Source organism: Ascidia mentula, chromosome 6, assembly GCF_947561715.1.
Source record: "Ascidia mentula chromosome 6, kaAscMent1.1, whole genome shotgun sequence".
Lineage (NCBI taxonomy): Eukaryota > Metazoa > Chordata > Ascidiacea > Phlebobranchia > Ascidiidae > Ascidia > Ascidia mentula.
In genome coordinates this window covers 1397785-1416156 of record NC_138571.1, presented here as the reverse complement: position 1 = coordinate 1416156, position 18372 = coordinate 1397785, and the positions used below count along the sequence as shown (strand labels likewise).

Here is an 18372-nt window from a genome sequence, read left to right as displayed (position 1 = left end):
TGGTGTAAAGTTCTGTTGGTCATTTTCACAACGCCGAGTATTAATGCAACCGCAAAAAACTGTTGCTTAGACGACAGCAACCGCCTTGGTTGTGTTGGGCATTTTGATAAACGGCCGTTTCTTGATCGTTTCGAATTTAAACGATCGGCAACCTTTCTACGATTAAATACGGATTAGTATTGTTTCTTGTTTTGCTGTTAAATATCTTTTATTTATCGCTTTTGCAAATCTTCACAAAAACATTAAAACATAATGATACTGCAAATATAGGCAAGCAAAATTAAACTATTGCCCCCAAGTGAAATATATTCCATGAACACTTGGTTATTTTTGGACGAGGCATGAACGAATTCATACTGGAGAGAAACCTTTCAGGTGCGAATTTTGCGAAAAATGAATTAAATTTCGTCAAGAATTGAAAATCCATCAACGAATTCATACAGGAGAGCACCCATTTAAGTGTAAGATTTGTGATAAAGTATTCAGCCAATCAAGCTCTCGGACGATGCATGAACGAATTCACACTGGAGAGAAACCATTTAAGTGTAAGATATGTGATAAAGCTTTCATCCAATCAAGCTCTCGGACGAGGCATGAACGAATTCACACTGGAGAGAAACCATTTAAGTGTAAGATATGTGATAAAGCTTTCATCCAATCAAGCTCTTCCGGACGAGGCATGAACGAATTCACACTGGACAGAAACCATTTAAGTGTAAGATATGCGATAAAGCTTTCATCCAATCAAGCTCTCGGACGAGGCATGAACGAATTCACACCGGAGAGAAACCTTACAAGTGCACTTTATGTTCAAAAGCATTCAGCGAGAATTCCAATTAAAATACACACTTAAAAAAAGTTCACCAACAAATGTGAATCCATATCCGAATTCATACTGGAGATATATTACAAGTCTAACATCTGTCTTAAAGCTTTCTTCAGTTTGGGCTTTTGCATAAATCATTGGAAATTTGTTTTAGAGTAGATTTGTTTTAGATTTTAAATTGAGAGAGTCAAAGAAAGACCAACTCAAGTTATAATCAAGATATGTTTAGAAATTTTTTTTTGAAATCAAATTCGAAAGATTTTTTTCTTTTTTGCATTCTGTAAAAATGTATGAGTGTAGAGAAATCGGCGTCCTCACTCACGCTCGGCATATTTTCGCTGCCAGTTATCACACTTGGTGCTTTGTTTTGTATACCATTTAATAACGCGCGAATTGTGCTGTTTACTACTGACGGTCGTGGTGAGCGGTGTTAATCATGAGATGGAACCAAACGGATTAAAAGTAACTTAAAAAGATTGCATTATTCAAAAAAAGGCTTGAAAATTTTCGTAAGTTGCAATTTCTTTAACAATAATCAGCATATTTCTTTTGTATCTTGATAAAGTTTGTTTGATAAAACCCAAAGCTTTATTTCGTACGTTTATTGCGTTTTCCATTTCGGGGAAATTTATGAAACTTGCATTCTATATATTATGAATATATTCTATGAAGTGCATTTCTGCAAAACACAACAACTTGAAAAATTCTTGGAGTTTAATTATTTGAACAAGAAAACTAAAGCAAATATGTTGCCAAACATTCTATAAACCAGAATAGCTTTATTGACAGAAGTAAATAATAAACGAAAAATAAATAATTTATCACCGTTTTATTTTTGGGCCGTTTTAATCATTACATTTCCAATAAACATTTCTAATATTTAACTTGTTCAAACATTATGTCTTTTTGGAATCTTACGTCAATCTACCATTTTCTGGTCAGTAAAATTACTGGTGGTTAAACATTCTACAACCTATTGTGGAGATCGCTGGTCATTTTTTATGGGAAGCAAACAGACGAACTCATTACAAAACTTTTCAATTCGTTTAGATTCTCTTGTTGTAAGGTCCAGCGTATCTTAGTCGCTTACATTTCTTCCACCAGTGTGAGTTCGATTGTGGATTCTGCATCACTTCTACGTTTGTTTGGAAATCGCATCTAAATGTTTTGTCTTCTTTGGTCTTTGGTGCTTTACGTGGTTGAAAACATAATATTTGAATGCTAAAATATCGCCGAATGCTTTTAGATAATACGTGCAAAACACGTGTGGTTGATCCATTACTGCAGACCACACAATAACAGCAACTGTATGCATGCCGTGGTGTGAACTAAGTGTGAAAGATTAATAACTTCCTGTCCAGCAAAGCTGTGGTGTTTGTGGCCAACAAGTCACCAAACTACGTGAAAGTTACGCATGGAACTGTGTGAACCTCGGGTAAGCGTAACAGTGTTGACACCGAGCATGTGGAGGTAAATTGGCCTCAGTTAAAATCACTTCGTTTAAGGCAAGAAAGAATTTGCGTAACCACCGTGTAATAGAAGAAGAAGTATTTTACACATAGAACATTAGAAGGTGGCGCTAAGTTTGCAGTTTAAAAAGGGAAAGACAATAGTGATTCGATAATGTTTTTAAACAGTTGAGATTGAAATAACTCAATATTTGCTACAAACGACAATGCAACAAACAGAGACAAACCAAATGGTGAATTGAGAGATTAATTTATATTTTAAATCCAAGATATTTGTTTTGCGCGCTGATATTATTATTGAAATAACAAGTAAAAGTAAGTTTTTTTTTTATTATGGTTTATGAGAATATACTTGCTTCGCAGCGAAAAACATTTTTATATGCGCGCAATACTTGGGAATAAATACATGTGACGTATGAGAAAGACGAAATACAAACGAAATAGAAAAGCTGTTGTAGCATCAGTGACGAACCATACTGATATTTGGGATACAAATTATCAGAAATATTACGTTGACGAAGTTTGAAGAATGAATCCCTACAAATGCACATTATGCTCTAAAGCATACACCGGGAACAGTCATCTAAGCAAACACGTTCAAACTCATACTGGAGAGAAACCATTCCGATGCAAAATTTGCGAAAAATGTTTCCAAATTCGCCAACAATTGAAAATACATCAACGAATTCATACTGGAGAGAAACCGTTTAAGTGTAAGATTTGTGATAAAGCTTTCAGCCATTCAAGCCATCGAACTACACACGAACGAATTCACACTGGAGAGAAACCGTTTAAGTGTAACAGATGTGTTAAAGCTTTCAGTCAATCAAGCCATCGAACTACACACGAACGAATTCACACTGGAGAGAAACCGTTTAAGTGTAACAGATGTGTTAAAGCTTTCAGTCAATCAAGCCATCGAACGGTACACGAACGAATTCATACTGGAGAGAAACCATTCAGATGCATTATTTGCGAAAAATGTTTCCAAACTCGTCAAGAATTGAAAATCCATCAACGAATTCACACTGGAGAAAAACCATTTAAGTGCAATATTTGTGATCAAGCTTTCAGCAAATCAAGCTCTCGAACGATACATGAACGAATTCAAACTGGAGAGAAACTGTACAAGTGTAAAATATGTGACAAAGCTTTCAGCCTATCAAGCTATTGAACGGCACACGAACGAATTCACACTGGAGATAGACCTTTCAGATGCGAATTTTGCGAAAAATGTTTCAAAAGTAGCTCAGATTTGAAAATCCATCAACGAATTCATACTGGAGAGAAACCATTTAAGTGTAAGATTTGTGATCAAGCTTTCAGCAAATCAAGCTCTCGGACGATACATGAACGAATTCACACTGGAGAGAAACCGTACAAGTGTAAAATATGTGACAAAGCTTTCAGTACATCAAGCCATCGAACGGCACACGAACGAATTCACACTGGAGAGAAACCTTACAAGTGCACTTGATGTTCAAAAACATTCAGCAAAAATTCTTATTTTTATTCACACGTAAAGAAAGTTCACCAACAAATGTGAATCCATATCCGAATTCATATTGGAGATATATTACAAGTCTAACATCCATCTAAAATTTTTCTTCAGTGTAGGCTCTTACATAAATCACATTGGAAATTTGTTTTAGAGTGGATTTGTTTTAGATTCCTAAATTGAGACAGTCAAAGAAAAACCATACTCAAGTTATAATGAAGATATTTGTCACGGAATTATTTCGGCGACCCAACGCTGCCGCCCTAATTCAGAAAAGGGGCGGACCCTGCAGTAACGGCTCACCACTAAAGCCAAAATACCTCATACTGGTTTCACTAAATGGGTGTCTCTTTAATGAAAGAACCAAAACTGACGATAAAACGTACATGCAGTACCAGTGAACGCCAATAAACCCTCCGATGCAAACTACTTGTTTGGCAACACTAAAAACAACCATACAGCACGACGCCCATCTCAAGACTAACAGGTCATACACATGCACTCCTTGCACCGACCAATCAACCAATCAACGACTTGCACGTGAACCAATGGAGCGTTACGGAATGTGACAAACGCAGAATACGACTATAGTGCGGAAATAAACATTGAGGGAAATTTGATAAAACGTGAGTGCAAGAAACAAAAGAAAAACAAAAGCATACTGCGATGTGTTGTGCACATATGTGTAATAGGGAGTGCATTAAATAAACAACGGAAGTAATCAAAAAAAATTGATATCAGAGTTTGATTTGAAATGATTTTCTTTCATGGAAAATTCCTTTTTTTGTCCTATCTTGCGTCACTAGGACAGTTGTTAGTAGGAATTTTAGCATGTTATGGTAAATTTGGTTCAACGGGGTAAGTGTATTTGACGCGGCCATGGCAACTTTGCGTAATACTAAAGGTACATCTACAACAAACATATATCCAAAGGTTTTCGGTTCTACGTCAACTAAAAAATGTAGAAAACTGCACGAAACGTAGCGAAAACCATAAATCGTAAACCTTTTTCACTGCAGCGAATTAGACGCTACACATGGCGCTCGCGTCAACAAATTGCATTGTTTAGATAGGAGAAGGCGCCTTATATTGCAGATATCGAATAGTTTCAAACATAGGAGAATCCACAAATTACGTTATCTCAAATAGGTCAAGGTTTTACAACAAACAAACAAAAATATGTCACTGTGACGTCACAAACCAAAGGCATATTTTGATTATTGGAAGACTGAAGGGTATAGCAGCAACGACGTTTCTTTGCTCAGTGACATTGCCCAGTGATTTTATTTTGGGTGTGATGTCATAACTTTAACCTCATCCATGTGTTGACTTCAAATTGTTAATTCCAACATTTCTTGTTACAACTATATTGCGAAAAATACATTGGTGGTTGATTGTGGCGAATTAATATATCTTTTGCTGTGAGTGGACAAAACGACAATGCTTAATTGTCGGTTCGTCTCTGTCGTATTTTCAAAAGTCCATGTATCACGTTAGCAATCATAAATGCTTTAACCACAAGAACACCCTGTCCCAGTAACTGTTTCATTTTTACACAACTAAGGTCGAAACAGTGGATTAATAGGTCGAAACAGCGGCCATCTGTCTGCAGCTAAAATTAACATCGAAATCAGTTTGTTCCACTTTTTCACTTGTTGTGCACTGTTTAATGCAAAACTATACTAAACCAGTTTTACAATGTTTTCCATTCCTATGCATAAGGCTTGCTGCCAGCACTCGCACGACCAAAGCGCCTTCTATGACGTCACCTAACAATAATCTCGCTTTCGCACGATTTCGTTCGCAGCGGCAAAAGTGCGACTTTGTTCAGCTGTATCTAGTCGTCGTATCAAGCTACTTTTTTCGCCAAAAATGTTTTAAAGTTATGAACATCTCTTAGTTTAATTATTAATGTGTTTTAATTTTCCGTGTCACATGCACTTTAAGTGAGGATTGAAAAAAAATAAAATATCGCATAGTTTTTACCCGTTTTAATAAGTTCATATAATCAACAAGCTTAGAGAGTATAATATGCGATTGGTCATTTTACGTAAGTTAGTAGACGTTTCGAAATCGAACTGGGTCATCATCAGTACTAGAATGTAAAATGATCAATACCAACTAACGTAAAATGATCAATAGCATGTTAGCTTTGGCTTTCTTATTGAAATTAATTAACTCCAAGTATTTTGCACCTCAGAGAGTTTAGATATACGAAATTTTTGCCACCTAATACAAGTTATAAATACACATTTGGCCAGAACATGAAATGAGACATTTACTAAAATGTGTTGAGTTTTATTTCAGATAACAGACCACAAATAATTTAATAATTAAACCCACTTTAACCGTTGACCGCATTCCACAATTTTGTGGAAACCAATTGGTGAAAGTGCCCGAAGTTAGCTTTGGATGAAATGTTTTGTGATTTCTATGTTTTTTCTGTCGAACATGCGACGTCATTTTTGTTGTTTCACATAATACAATTTTCTCCAACCTGAAAAAATCTCAGGGCTCAAATACAAGGACAAACATTTGCAAATTACTCGTTTTGGGGACCCGGTCTGTGATACTCGCCGACTTCCGATTTTTCGGATGTTTGTTATTAAGGTTTTTTTGTGACGTGTTATACCATATTAATAAATACCCACGTTTATTTGTTCCACTAATGATAAGCTAACCTTATCATAGCATTCTGTTTGGCAATCAAACATTTTTGCCATACCGATAAAATACACGAATCGGTGTTAACAAACCGCCAGATCCAAATTATCCGGCCGGATTTAATTGATAACTATCCGGATCCGGCCGGGCCGGATAATTTGGAAATGGGAACATCGTTTTACTAATGCTTGAGGTTTAATAATATATAATTGCTTGCAATTAACTTAAAACTTGGTAGGATGCTCGTCGCCTCCGACATCCCCTGGGACAGAGGTCAATCCTGTGCAAACTATTTACGCTGCCAACTCTTCCGTTACGTACACATGCACGAGTGGTACATTGGTGGGAGAGGACGTACTCGTCTGCTTGTATAATGGCAACTGGAACCTGCCCGATGCGCCCATGTGCAACGTGAATGGTCAGTGAAAGTTTTTTCATTGGTGGTTTGCAATTCATTGCACGAATTGCTATGACAATAATTCGGATGGCAGTATTTATAGTTTTCATTTTTTGCCACAGTTTGTCCAAGGGTTCCACCTATCACCATGGGACACGGATCATTTTCTCCCGATACTCCAACATACTAACACGGTTGGCGCTACAATCACTTACACTTGTGCACCTGGCTTCACCGTGTCCTGGTTTGATACGATAAAATGTCAAACAGGTGGAACATGGAACAGAGGAGCTCCTGTCTGCAACCGAGGTATTTAATTCCGGATTTATTATTCCACGAAATACACTTCAACTTATCAGTTTACTTTGGTGAAAGAACACCGCTAAACTTCTCAGCCAGTGATGAACACTTTTGGCAATTTGTACGCAGATTGCGGAGCCCCACCAACTACTAGTGCAGTTGGAGGGGGTCAACTTATCATATTAACCTCCCTCGCCTCTCCGCCGTATCCAAGTGGAACAGTTGCCCAATATACTTGTCAAACTGCTGGATTAATCATGGTACGACCATCACAGCTTACATGCCACCAAAACGGTCAATGGTATCCTGCCAATCCACCGACGTGCCGAAGCGGTGAGAAACTTAATTGCAGAAAAAATGTTTCCATTGAGCACAGCACATATATTTTACGTCAATTATATGTTACAGAATGTAACAAACAACAGTCACAGTAAGTTGGGAAGTAACTTCCCAGTGCTTTACAATAACTTACTGTGACTGTTGTTTCCCGCCCATTTTTTATACATCACGTGTTTTTACAAGCGGTGTTAGCGTTATCCCTCTTTTTCGTGTTGGCACGTTTTTTGGTGTTGGTTGTGTGCTGAACCTATGTCATTACCCTGAGGAAGCCTTGTTGAATAACAGGCGAAACGTCGGTGAATAAAGTTCCTGTTTTTTTATGTGCCAGAAGAACAGATTATTAAATTACAATATGCGTGGCAGCAACAGGAACATGATATTTGTCTTTCTCTTTGATAAGAAGCAATTGTTTTTGTATTTTAATTGTATTTTGATCAAACCGGTAACCGAAAGCATTTTTTTGACCGCGCTGGAATTTAAACACAAGATATCCTGATTGGCACGAATCCCAAGCAGGTTTCTTCTTGACTCGAGCGTTTGACCGTTTTAAACAAGTGAAGTATGACAGGTTGCCCAGCGCCACCCGCCATTGCAAATGTCAGTGTTATCCCGGCGTTATCCTCATACGCTGTTGGAACCATGGTTACTTACAGTTGTCCGTCTGGCCAAAACACTGTCGGGTCGACAAGCAATCAATGCAAAGCCGACTTCACATGGATGGACACCTCTCCCACCTGCTCAGCAACCGGTATATTAAATTAACCAAAATAATATTTCTACTGAAGAAAACACCCAACGACGTCTTTTTCGCAGAATGTCCTTCAACGCCGTCAATACCAAATGGTGCCGTTACCCCTTTAATCACCCTCACGCCAACTCAAACCGCTACTTTTTCATGCAGTGCTGACTTTTCACTGCATGGGCCAGCGACAATTACTTGCATCGCCGGAACTCCCCCAACACTATCCGGCCCAACACCAACATGCATTGCCTGTAGGTATATTGACAAACATGCTTGTGTGGTTGCTATAATACTGCATGCAAGTCTTTGCAAAATTTCAGACTGCCCAGCCCTGCCAGCGAACCCCGATAACGCTGCAGCATCCTCGCCTGTGTTAAACCCCATAGGTGCTACTGCGCCTTACACTCACGGCACATCTGCTACATATTCGTGTTTGGCCGGATATGTGCCTGTACATGAGGTGCAGTCATGTGTTCTTCCTGATAGCTCGTTCACCCCAACCCCCGGCCCTCAATGTCTCCTCGGTACGAATACGCCTTGTCTCCATAGTTACGCTCCTATTTATGAAAGGTTTTACGTGGGTTATATATATATGTGACAGAATGCACGGGTAACCCACCTTTTCAGTTCGGCACCGTTTATAACCCTGGGACAGGCCCATATAAAGAGGGCGACGTTGTCACTTACGAGTGCGCTCCCGGACAAGTTGGACAACTTGTTGGACAAACAACGAACAGATGCGTCAGTGGAAACTGGATGTACTCCTTGGCCCAAGTTCCCGTGTGTTTGGATGGTAAATAACTAGTTAAGAAAAAAAGAATTATGTTTAAGTGCATTTCATTTCGTCTGCGAAATTAAGAGTTAGTTTTTTGAAAATTTGTACGCTAAAACTATTTGGAAAACAAAACTGAGAATTAAACACATACTGCACCAAAACAGCCGTTAAACTGCACTTAATGTCTGTTTATGAGCTGAATAAAATAACATGAGTGTAATAAAATAAAAAAAAAATTAGTGTACATTTCACATTAACAAACCTCTTTCTATGTAAACAGTGTGTGTTCCTCCTCCACCTTTTGTACCCAATACCTCATACCTGCCTTTACAACCAACGTACTCGATCACTGGAGTGGTTACGTACACATGCAACAGTGGGTATTCGAGTAGTACTTATCCCGTGAATCCAACATCGACCTGCCAAGCTGACTTCACGTGGAGTGCTGTTACAGATTCTTGTCTGAAAGGTATATTGGAAATATCAGAAACCTTGCAATGAGTGGATCTCAAAACCAATGTGACTTCTTTAGATTGCGATGCACTTCCGTCAACATTGGGACTTGTTCCAACCGTTATTGCACCCATACCAAATTATCAGGAAGGCGCTTCAGTTACATACATTTGTGTGGTTCCGAACCAAATTTGTGTGGTTCCGAACCCTGTTGGAGGAGAAACGACCAACGAGTGTTTGCGTAACGGTGAATGGATGTTTAACGAAGCAGAACTGGCCACTTGCCAATCAGGTGACCCAATATGAAGTTGTTCTGGCGTAAGCGGACTGTTATTACCAACTATTTTGCAGCTTGTCCAAACGTCCCTTTGGATGCCAACCAATTCGTCATTCCAACACAAGCGGTGTATAAGCTCTCAGAGGTGGTGACATACGGGTGTGTTCCAGGCCACCAACTTTCAGGACCAACAATGAACACTTGTAATGCGGGGTCAACATTTCCACCTGCTTGGTCTGGTTCAGCACCTACATGTCTACGAGGTACTCGTTATGTAATGACTTGCGCGGAAAATAAAGTGCTTACCTATTTGTTGTATTGATTTAAGCGAAAAAAGTCATTGTTTGCTCGGGTTTAATCACGTACTGCAGGTAAGTTATAACTACATGCGTTGCTGAATAAACTACAGGCGTTTTGCACGATTTCGCGTAACTTTGCTCAAATCATTTCAGGAATTTGATGACTTCCGCCCTCGCTTTTTTTCTTTGCAGTTTGTTTGGCGCCAGTGACTCTGGCCAACGTTGAAGTCATGTTTCCGATGACAGAATATTTGGAAGAAACAGCTGTCACGTTTATTTGTGATCCTGGATTCCTAACTTTGGAAGGATCCTCTACTGCCACTTGTATGTCCACTGGAATCTGGGATTACGGTGGTCTGCCATATACTACATGTAAGGTTACAGATAAACTGTTACAGATAAAATCTAATGGAAATGTGAACTATTCAACAACGTTATTTTTATATACAGGTACTTGAAACCAAGTATGTAGTAATTATGCATCATTGACAGCTATGTTTACATTCCCCCAACTGTTGATGATGAACATATTTCGGATTGGGCAGCTGCAACATGTGTACATGGTCAACAATTAAATGTTATGTTTGTGTTGAAACAGTTTGAGAAAAAGTGATTTACCAACGTGAAATAAACATGTATAACTTGGAAATAAATTATCCTGGTGCAATACTCTTTTTTGTTAAAGAAGACTGAGTTTTATTTTATGTTTTACAACTTGTTTGTGTGTTTTATGTCAAATAAGGTTAGCGGAGTTCGAACCGGTTACACTGTCATGCGAGAGAATGAATCGTTTCTGTGTCGGATAATTCTTGCATGTTTGTCAGCAGCATTGTCCTAATGACGTTTCGATTTGGACACCACCGGATTAAACTGCTAATAAACGTAATGATCCAAATCACAACTAATTTTAGCGAAGATTCAGACAAACAACATTTCGTCGGCAGATAATTGTGGGGAATTGTTGCACGTTCATGTGTGATGTGGCCTGGACGGCATTACTTCCTGAAACATTTTGTTTTAAAACGTAAGCTGGTGGATATTCCCCCCAAGCAAAACAGGTTTCTCTACTTGCGTCTGGGTTTCTGTGTTTAGTCAACCGGCGCGGCTTAAAGCAACATTCCTACGCATTCGCAGGCAGTCTTGAGGGGCTCCAAATATAGAAGAAAGCACACAAAACCTGTTAGTACAATACTGTTGTATTATGAGTTGGTTTTAAGTTGCATCATATGTTTCAAAAGCAAATAACTCAACATCTTGTCGAACGACAAACAACATTTCGTCGGCAAATGATCATGACGAGTTCCCGCTCGTTCATGCGTGACGTGCCCTACACAGAATCATTTGCTGACGCATGTTTTCTTTAAACGTAAGTATTCACAAGGTTTTTTGAATTTTTGTGGAAATGGGTTGAGCGTATTGTATTACGATCACAAAATGACCGCCGTGTTGTTCATTTGGACACATAGGTGTATTATTTTTGATTGTTTGACTGATTTAATGCTTTGTTGTATTACTAAATTTAATGTATTGTGACCTTAACAAAGCGTTAATCGTAATACAGTTAGTGCATTGGTGCGAGAATCGACCAAGAATATATCCGACACAATAAGAATAAACATTTTTTCCGACTAATCCCTATTCATGCTAAACCGGGTTGGGATTCCCTCAACACAAAACAAGTTCCTTCACATGGGTTTGGCTTCATTTGTGTGGCCAGGAGGTGTGCCCTGACGTAACATTTCTTGGTACCTTTGCACGCGATGTTGAGAGGTTCAACATATTGTAAATATGCACACAAAAAGGTTTGTACAAGACTGTTGTATTATGAGTAGGTTTAAGTTGCATAATAAGGTCTAAAAGCACAAAACACAGCGAGCATGTAACGATACTAATGTTGCCAAAATTTCGCAAAATGTGTTGTTATTTACAAATTTATATGTGTTGTAACTATCCACAAAAGAGCTGATATGCCAGTGATCCCGCCCACATGGCACTTCCTATGCATGGGTTTGACCACATCACTCCACATGATACACAGCTTGCAACACACGATCCACAAGAGGTCGACTTTGATCTGCAACGAGGAGTTTGTTAAAGATTGATGAAGATATTCAACCCATGTAACAAGTAACAAACACGACCAAGATTGTTTTTGAGGATGGCCTGGGTGTCAAAAGACCGATGTTGGAAAAAGTAAAGCATTTTGTTCAGGTTCTTTTTTGCAGTAGCAAATGGCGGTAACATGGTGGGTCGGAACAGTGTATATAGTCTGAAGTCGACCATGTTTTTAGAATATTACAACTACATAATATACATCAAAAACTCACTGTCTGTACTGCTGGTAAGCACACTGTGCACTGCAGAAAGCACATTCATAACCGCATCCACCTTGAATGTGTATGACAACTTTTGATATCATTGAGGCTTTATCAGCCCCTGCAAAAAGCATTCATTAAAAACCATTTGAAGTGATATTTCCATACCGACATTGCTGCATCCGATTAACAAGAACAAGAAAGTGATCGACAAACCAACAAACTTTATCTTTGTGATATTCCTTCAAGGTGTTTAAACTATGAAAATACTCCTGGAAAAATTTATTAAAAACTCTAAAAGCCTGTCTGGTCGAAAGCAAGATGTTCCCTGTCTGAAAATGTTTTCGTCTGCCGAACCTTCTTTCAACAGAGTTACATAAACACCATAGTGCCTTCTTCTCAGCGTATGATACAAATGAGAGAATCGTGATGTCGGTCCCACTTCGTATGACGTTGCTCTGCCTTTTAATTCACCAGTGCTTGTTAAGTTTAATAGATGGGAGGTAGGCATTTACTTTCCATATCGTGTACAAATAAAACATTAACTGTGCTTTAATAACGTATGAGTCCCAATAATCGTGATCGAAATGATTAACAATTTGCCAGGCATCGTTTGTACAGATCATACAGTAGGGTGCGGTAGATATAGATATTTTGACTGTGAACGGAAAAAAACGTTTCCAAATTCGTTTCGGCGAAAATTTCAATCTGTTTGGGAGCAAATTTTTTTAAAACAGATTTTTCAACAAATTTTACAATGCCGTAACAAATTTCGAAACAAATTTTGACCACTTGATGATGACATGGAGCAAATTTTGTCAAAATCACAAAAAAATTACGTCACGTCTCCAAAATTAAACTTCTCAAACATTTTATTAAATTTTTTTTATAAAAAATCGTTTCATCCAAAAATTTGTTTCTAATAACACTATACCTTTCGAAAATCGTACGAAGAAACAAAATTGAAAAAAATATGATACAAGAACAAATTTAATGGCAAATTGTTACTGAAAAAAAATTTCGTTTCGAAAATCGCAACAAGAAACGAATTTCATCACAAATTGTTACTGGAAACAAATTTCGTTTCGAAAGTTGTAACAAGAAACAAATTTGTTTCAAAATTGTTTCTGGAAACAAATTTCGTTTCAAAAATCGTAACAAGAAACAAGTTTCTTTCAAAGATTGTCACTGAAAACGTATATTATTTGTAACAAGTTACATATAATTTTCGGAAAAATGTTTGAAATTGGTTTCTGGTAACATAATTTCCTTCTTTCATGAAGTTGAACGACATCATTTGTTGAAACATGTTGGTTTAAAACGTAAGCTGGTGTAGATTCCCCCCAAGCAAAACAGGTTTCTCTACTTGCGTCTGGGTTTCTGTGTTTAGTCAACCGGCGCGACCTGAAGCAACTATTCAACGCATTTGCACGCAGTTTTGAGGGGGTCAAAATAATGAAAACAAGCACACAAAACCTGTTGGTACAATACAGTTGTATTATGAGTTGGTTTTCAGTTGTATCATATGTTGTAAAAGCACATAACACGGCGAGCACGTACCGATACTGATATTGCAGAATATCGCCGTTTTTTTAAATAATATCAGCTATAATAAAGGAAAAACCTAAAAAGGTGTTGTTATTTAAAAATTTCTGCGTGTAGTAACTATTCTTGAAAGAACTGATATGCTTGTGTTCCCGCCAACATGACACTTCCTATGTATGGGTTTGACCACATCACACCACATGATACACAGCTTGCAACACACGATCCACAAGAGGTCGACTTTGATCTGCAACGAGAAGTTTGTGGTCAAAACACCGTCGTTGGGAAAAACAAAACGGTAAAGTCGGGCGTTTTTATGAGAAGCAATAGCGCCTATTATAAGGTGCCATAATAAGTTGAAATAGTGTATATTGTCAGCAAGTCGTTTCTATTTTTAGATTAAATAAAATTACATAGTGTACATCACAAACTCACTGGCTGTACTGTTGGTAAGCACACTTTACACTGCATAAGGCACATGCAGAATCGCATCCACCTTGAATGTATGCGACCACTTTTGATGTGATTGAGAGTTTTTAGCCCCTGTAAAAAGCATTCGTTGGAAACCATTCGTCTGAAACCAACGCAGTGATATTTCCATACCGACATTGTTGCATCCGATTAACAAGAACTAGATCGACAACACAATAAACTTCATCTTTGTGATATTCCTTCAAATTGTTTAAACTATGCAGATTAATTGAAAACCAAGATGTTCCCTGTCTGAATAAAATGTCTTCGTCTGTCGAACCTACGTTCAACAGAGATAGAAAAACACCAAAGTGCCTTCTTCTCAGCATATGATACACATGAGAGAATTTCTCGCGGAAACATGGAACAAAACAAGCACTTAAATTGCTACTTAACCGTATGAATCCGTCTATGGTTGTGGATTTGTTGACGTTTTGTGAAACACTTTCCGCAAATTTCGCATCTCAAAGGTGTATTCCCTTTGTTAGTTGAATGTTTTGTTCTTTGAATTTCCCCCTGGTATAATTCATTCAAGCAAAATTTTTGTTCTTGGGATGGTTTCTTCAGACCATATTTGACTTGGTTACGGTAATTCCACGAACAACTTCAAATATTGATCTCCGTGGAAGGAAATGTAAATTCGCTACAATTTACTACTGGAGTAAATTGTGATTGGAAAAACTTGAAGTTAAATACGCGAAAGAAAAAATCCCGAGCTAATATGCTTAATCATAGTGAAGTGAAAGTTCCAATCAATTGTGTTTCATTTCTGTAAGGTAACTGTGTAGCAGCTTGTCGCTCACTAACAACTACAGAGACGTTAAAAAAAATAACTGAGATCACGTGACAACAACCTCGAAGGAAACAACCTCGAACACAAGTGCTTCCACTGATCACAGAACACAGCTACAAGCAAAGTTTAAACTAAACGAGTCGAAAATATTTTGTGGAGTAGAAGTCGGTTTTTATTTACGTGACAACACTTAACTATACCCAACGTGGCAAAATTATAACAGAAAGTTTGAAAGTCGTCAACACACAATATTCTCATCCCTTCTGCAGCTACTTTATATCTTGTTCATTCATGCATGTCTTTTATCTGGATGTATTTTAACACGTGCAGTTAATCATGCAGAACATAGTATGACGACACAGACAACTAACTTGGAGCGTGGATGAAAACGGTAAATCAAGAACAGCGTGTCAGTAATCCACAAATAATTCACAAACCAATAAAAACAAATCTAAATTTTAATCGCGCACAAGTTAAGAATCAACAGGGTTACCGAAATAACCACAAATATTATGCAAGTTTTGCTGGATTTTTTGTATTGTAATGTGGGTAATTGGTTCACTGTTTTTTTGACGATAAGTCGGAGCGAGATCTTTAAAATCAAGCTCTCTATGAGGTTCGAACTTACGATCCCAGGGTTAACCAGGCCCTGCTATCTACTTGAACACTGCCGTTATATTGTGGTCGAGACACACTGATGCTCAAGCGCACAACTTGCCAGGGGAATAATTTCATTTTGTCAAGGATTACCACCTCACGGACAGGCAATAAGGGAAAAGGGGGTTACTTCAGTTCATTGGCGAGCTTACGTCGTATACGTCACATGTGAATGAGAATTAATGTTGCGAAATGAGGAATTTACAAATTATATGCGTAACACACAGTAAATCCTGGTTATTATTACATCACGTGTTACGTCATTGAATTAGCGTAGCGTGGTGATATTCAGTTGAATCTATATCAAATGTTTCATCGGAAATAACTCAAGGAACTGCAAGCTAGAATGGAAAGTTACAAGTAAACTCTTTACCACCGGGATGACATTTGTAACTTTCAGGGGTGCCACGAGCTTTTCTTTGTACTCTAAAGCGTATTATTTGCTTAAAATAAAGTTTAGTGTAAGAAGCCAGGATTGAACAGGTTACAAACTAAAAGTATCTCAGGACGCAAGAAAGCAGGTATATAAAAACACTATTGCTAATTTCGCACCCTGTGTTTGCAGTCTAGGTTTCCGGGGTATCGTTGAAATACCATACAGGTTCGTGAAACCAGGGCATATTGCATCAAACTGTTGCTTCAAAAACTCACAGGTGTAATTTTGTCAGGCGAGGATATCTGACAGTTGTGAGTCTTGAAAGCAAACAGATTTCATGTGTGAGATTAGTGGCAACTCTCGTATGCAAAGTCGTGCCAAAAATATTAATTCCACTTTTCGACTCGAAATGGTTCAAAGTGGAGCTCGATTCAATGGCAACTGGCAACATTTTCACAACCAAAGTTTGGACAAGTATTCGACAAACGAAACTTGAAGCAACAAACTTTTCTCACCGATCAACTTAGGGTAATTCTCTAAATATTATTGGTTCCTATCGTTTAAAATTTCACATTGCAATTTCGGATACCACCAGCCAGCTTATGGGAAAACTTAACAAAAAACTTTATTAAGAAACTGAAGTTAGCTTTGGACCCAATATTTTATGTAACAAGGGAGTTGTCTATAAAATATGTTCTGTTTGCTCGATGATTTGAATCAATGTTACGAAGCTGGAATACGGAACGGAATATGGACGCCAGGGTAACACTGGTAGTTCCAGTACGGAAGTCGACGTTACCAGGTAGGACATCTTGTAGACTGCATGTTAACGCCGTGTTTATAAGCGTTACGTTTTAACATAACACTGGAAATAGCGCACTGGGGTCAACTCAGCGTGGGATTTCACAAATGTCGATACGTCATCGCTGCGTCGTTTCAGAGAAGAGTAATCTTGCCCCACGCTGATTTTCCATATATTTGTCGCATTGTTAATCAGTGGGCATCAGAATTTACCTGAGAATACTCAATGACATTGTTCAGGATTGGGTGAAATTACCAGAGTTAATTACACGTTATTGTCGCATACTTGGTATTTTAAATGTTCTTTATTTTTGTGGGCAGCAAATAATTATGTAAAATTGTGAGTAAGATGTTGTCGTCCTCAGAGATACAACATTTATTGTTGGACGAAACCTTTGTGGATGACGAGCAGCTAACGAATTTGTTGGGGTCCAAAATATGTAATGAAAAACTGTACAGATGTCGTTAAATATATTACTTTACTGGAGATGTAGAGGTTTTGTGACTGCTTAACAATTTTTATGACTAAAGTAACAGAAACGTTGAGGAATAGATAGGATCTAAAAAAACCCGACCAAATGTGGAGTTAAAGTGATCTTGTTGCTCCCTTAAAATGAAAAAAACAAGTAAAGAATTAAGAAGCAATCATCTCCGTATACGCATGAGAAAATACCACACTAACTACAGCAGCCATCAAGGCACGGTTGCTGATGGACACTTTTGACCTTTCTCGCCAGGCCTATAAATTTATTTTGGTCGTCCCAGCAACATGGACGAGAAGTGTGTTTGACGTTATTCATGGACCTTCTCACCCATTTATCCGCATCACCAAGCAGATATCACATTTGTTACAACAATTGCAAAAATGCCAAACAAGAAGATTCAAGCGCTGGGCTGGGAGCAGGGCTGCCCCTTCGCTAAAAGCACGGAACAAGTTGTCGCTGCCATTTGCCGAGAGCGCAAGGAATCGTGTAAGTAAACCGCGTTTTGGTGTGCGACAATCGTATCAGAATTTCAGTTAATTCTCTGTGTGTGTTTATGTGCCGTTACGTGTTAAAGCGAGACAATTTACAATCGTTCTTATTGTGTTCCAATCACGAAATTACGCTGTTCCTTATTATGAAATACGAGGGGAAGTGCTTTAAACTCTAGAACCTCTATAACGTGGCATAGACGCTTATGCTCGAAAGTCAGGTGGTGGTGATTTTCCCGAATATCGAGGATGGATTTGAACGGTTATTGTTAATGTATTATGCGACATCACCTGACGATACCGAATGCATTATCACATCGCTCATTCGTCAAAAGTCGGTTCAAATGCTAGTCACCGGTGTTACGATGTGCTTTAGGCCAAAAGCGTTTTTTCTTCGGAGAA

At 38.3% G+C, this 18372-nt stretch overlaps 1 protein-coding gene and 1 long non-coding RNA gene across 3 annotated transcripts; one reads left to right on the top strand and one right to left on the bottom strand.

Annotated features, from left to right (window-relative positions):
• The first annotated feature begins 505 nt into the window (after positions 1-505).
• Positions 506-10497, top strand: LOC145906432 (C4b-binding protein alpha chain-like). Its single transcript, XM_082993847.1, has 12 exons — positions 506-797; positions 6696-6875; positions 7284-7455; positions 8147-8241; positions 8307-8486; positions 8556-8759; positions 8837-9028; positions 9291-9479; positions 9543-9755; positions 9815-10003; positions 10232-10411; positions 10490-10497. The coding sequence occupies exons 1-12, from the start codon at positions 506-508 to the stop codon at positions 10495-10497; spliced, it is 2094 nt and encodes a 697-aa protein (XP_082849973.1).
• Positions 10498-11841: 1344 nt separating this feature from the next.
• LOC145906623 (uncharacterized) lies at positions 11842-14541 on the bottom strand. Of its 2 annotated transcripts, none has more exons than XR_014402840.1 (3): positions 14503-14541; positions 12367-12475; positions 11842-12113 (listed from the first exon to the last, which is right to left on the bottom strand). It is a non-coding gene; the product is annotated as an uncharacterized LOC145906623 (long non-coding RNA). The 2 variants fall into 2 exon arrangements; XR_014402839.1 differs by lacking the exon at positions 14503-14541 and adding an exon at positions 12523-12695.
• Between the last annotated feature and the right edge of the window lie 3831 nt (positions 14542-18372).

Coding starts and splice junctions, on each gene's coding strand:
- LOC145906432 (XM_082993847.1), top strand. CDS start 506: ATGCATGAACGAATTCACACTGGAGAGAAACCATTTAAGTGTAAGATA. Junction 8,242..8,306: donor TCCCACCTGCTCAGCAACCG/GTATATTAAATT, acceptor TCTTTTTCGCAG/AATGTCCTTCAACGCCGTCA. Junction 9,480..9,542: donor TACAGATTCTTGTCTGAAAG/GTATATTGGAAA, acceptor TGACTTCTTTAG/ATTGCGATGCACTTCCGTCA.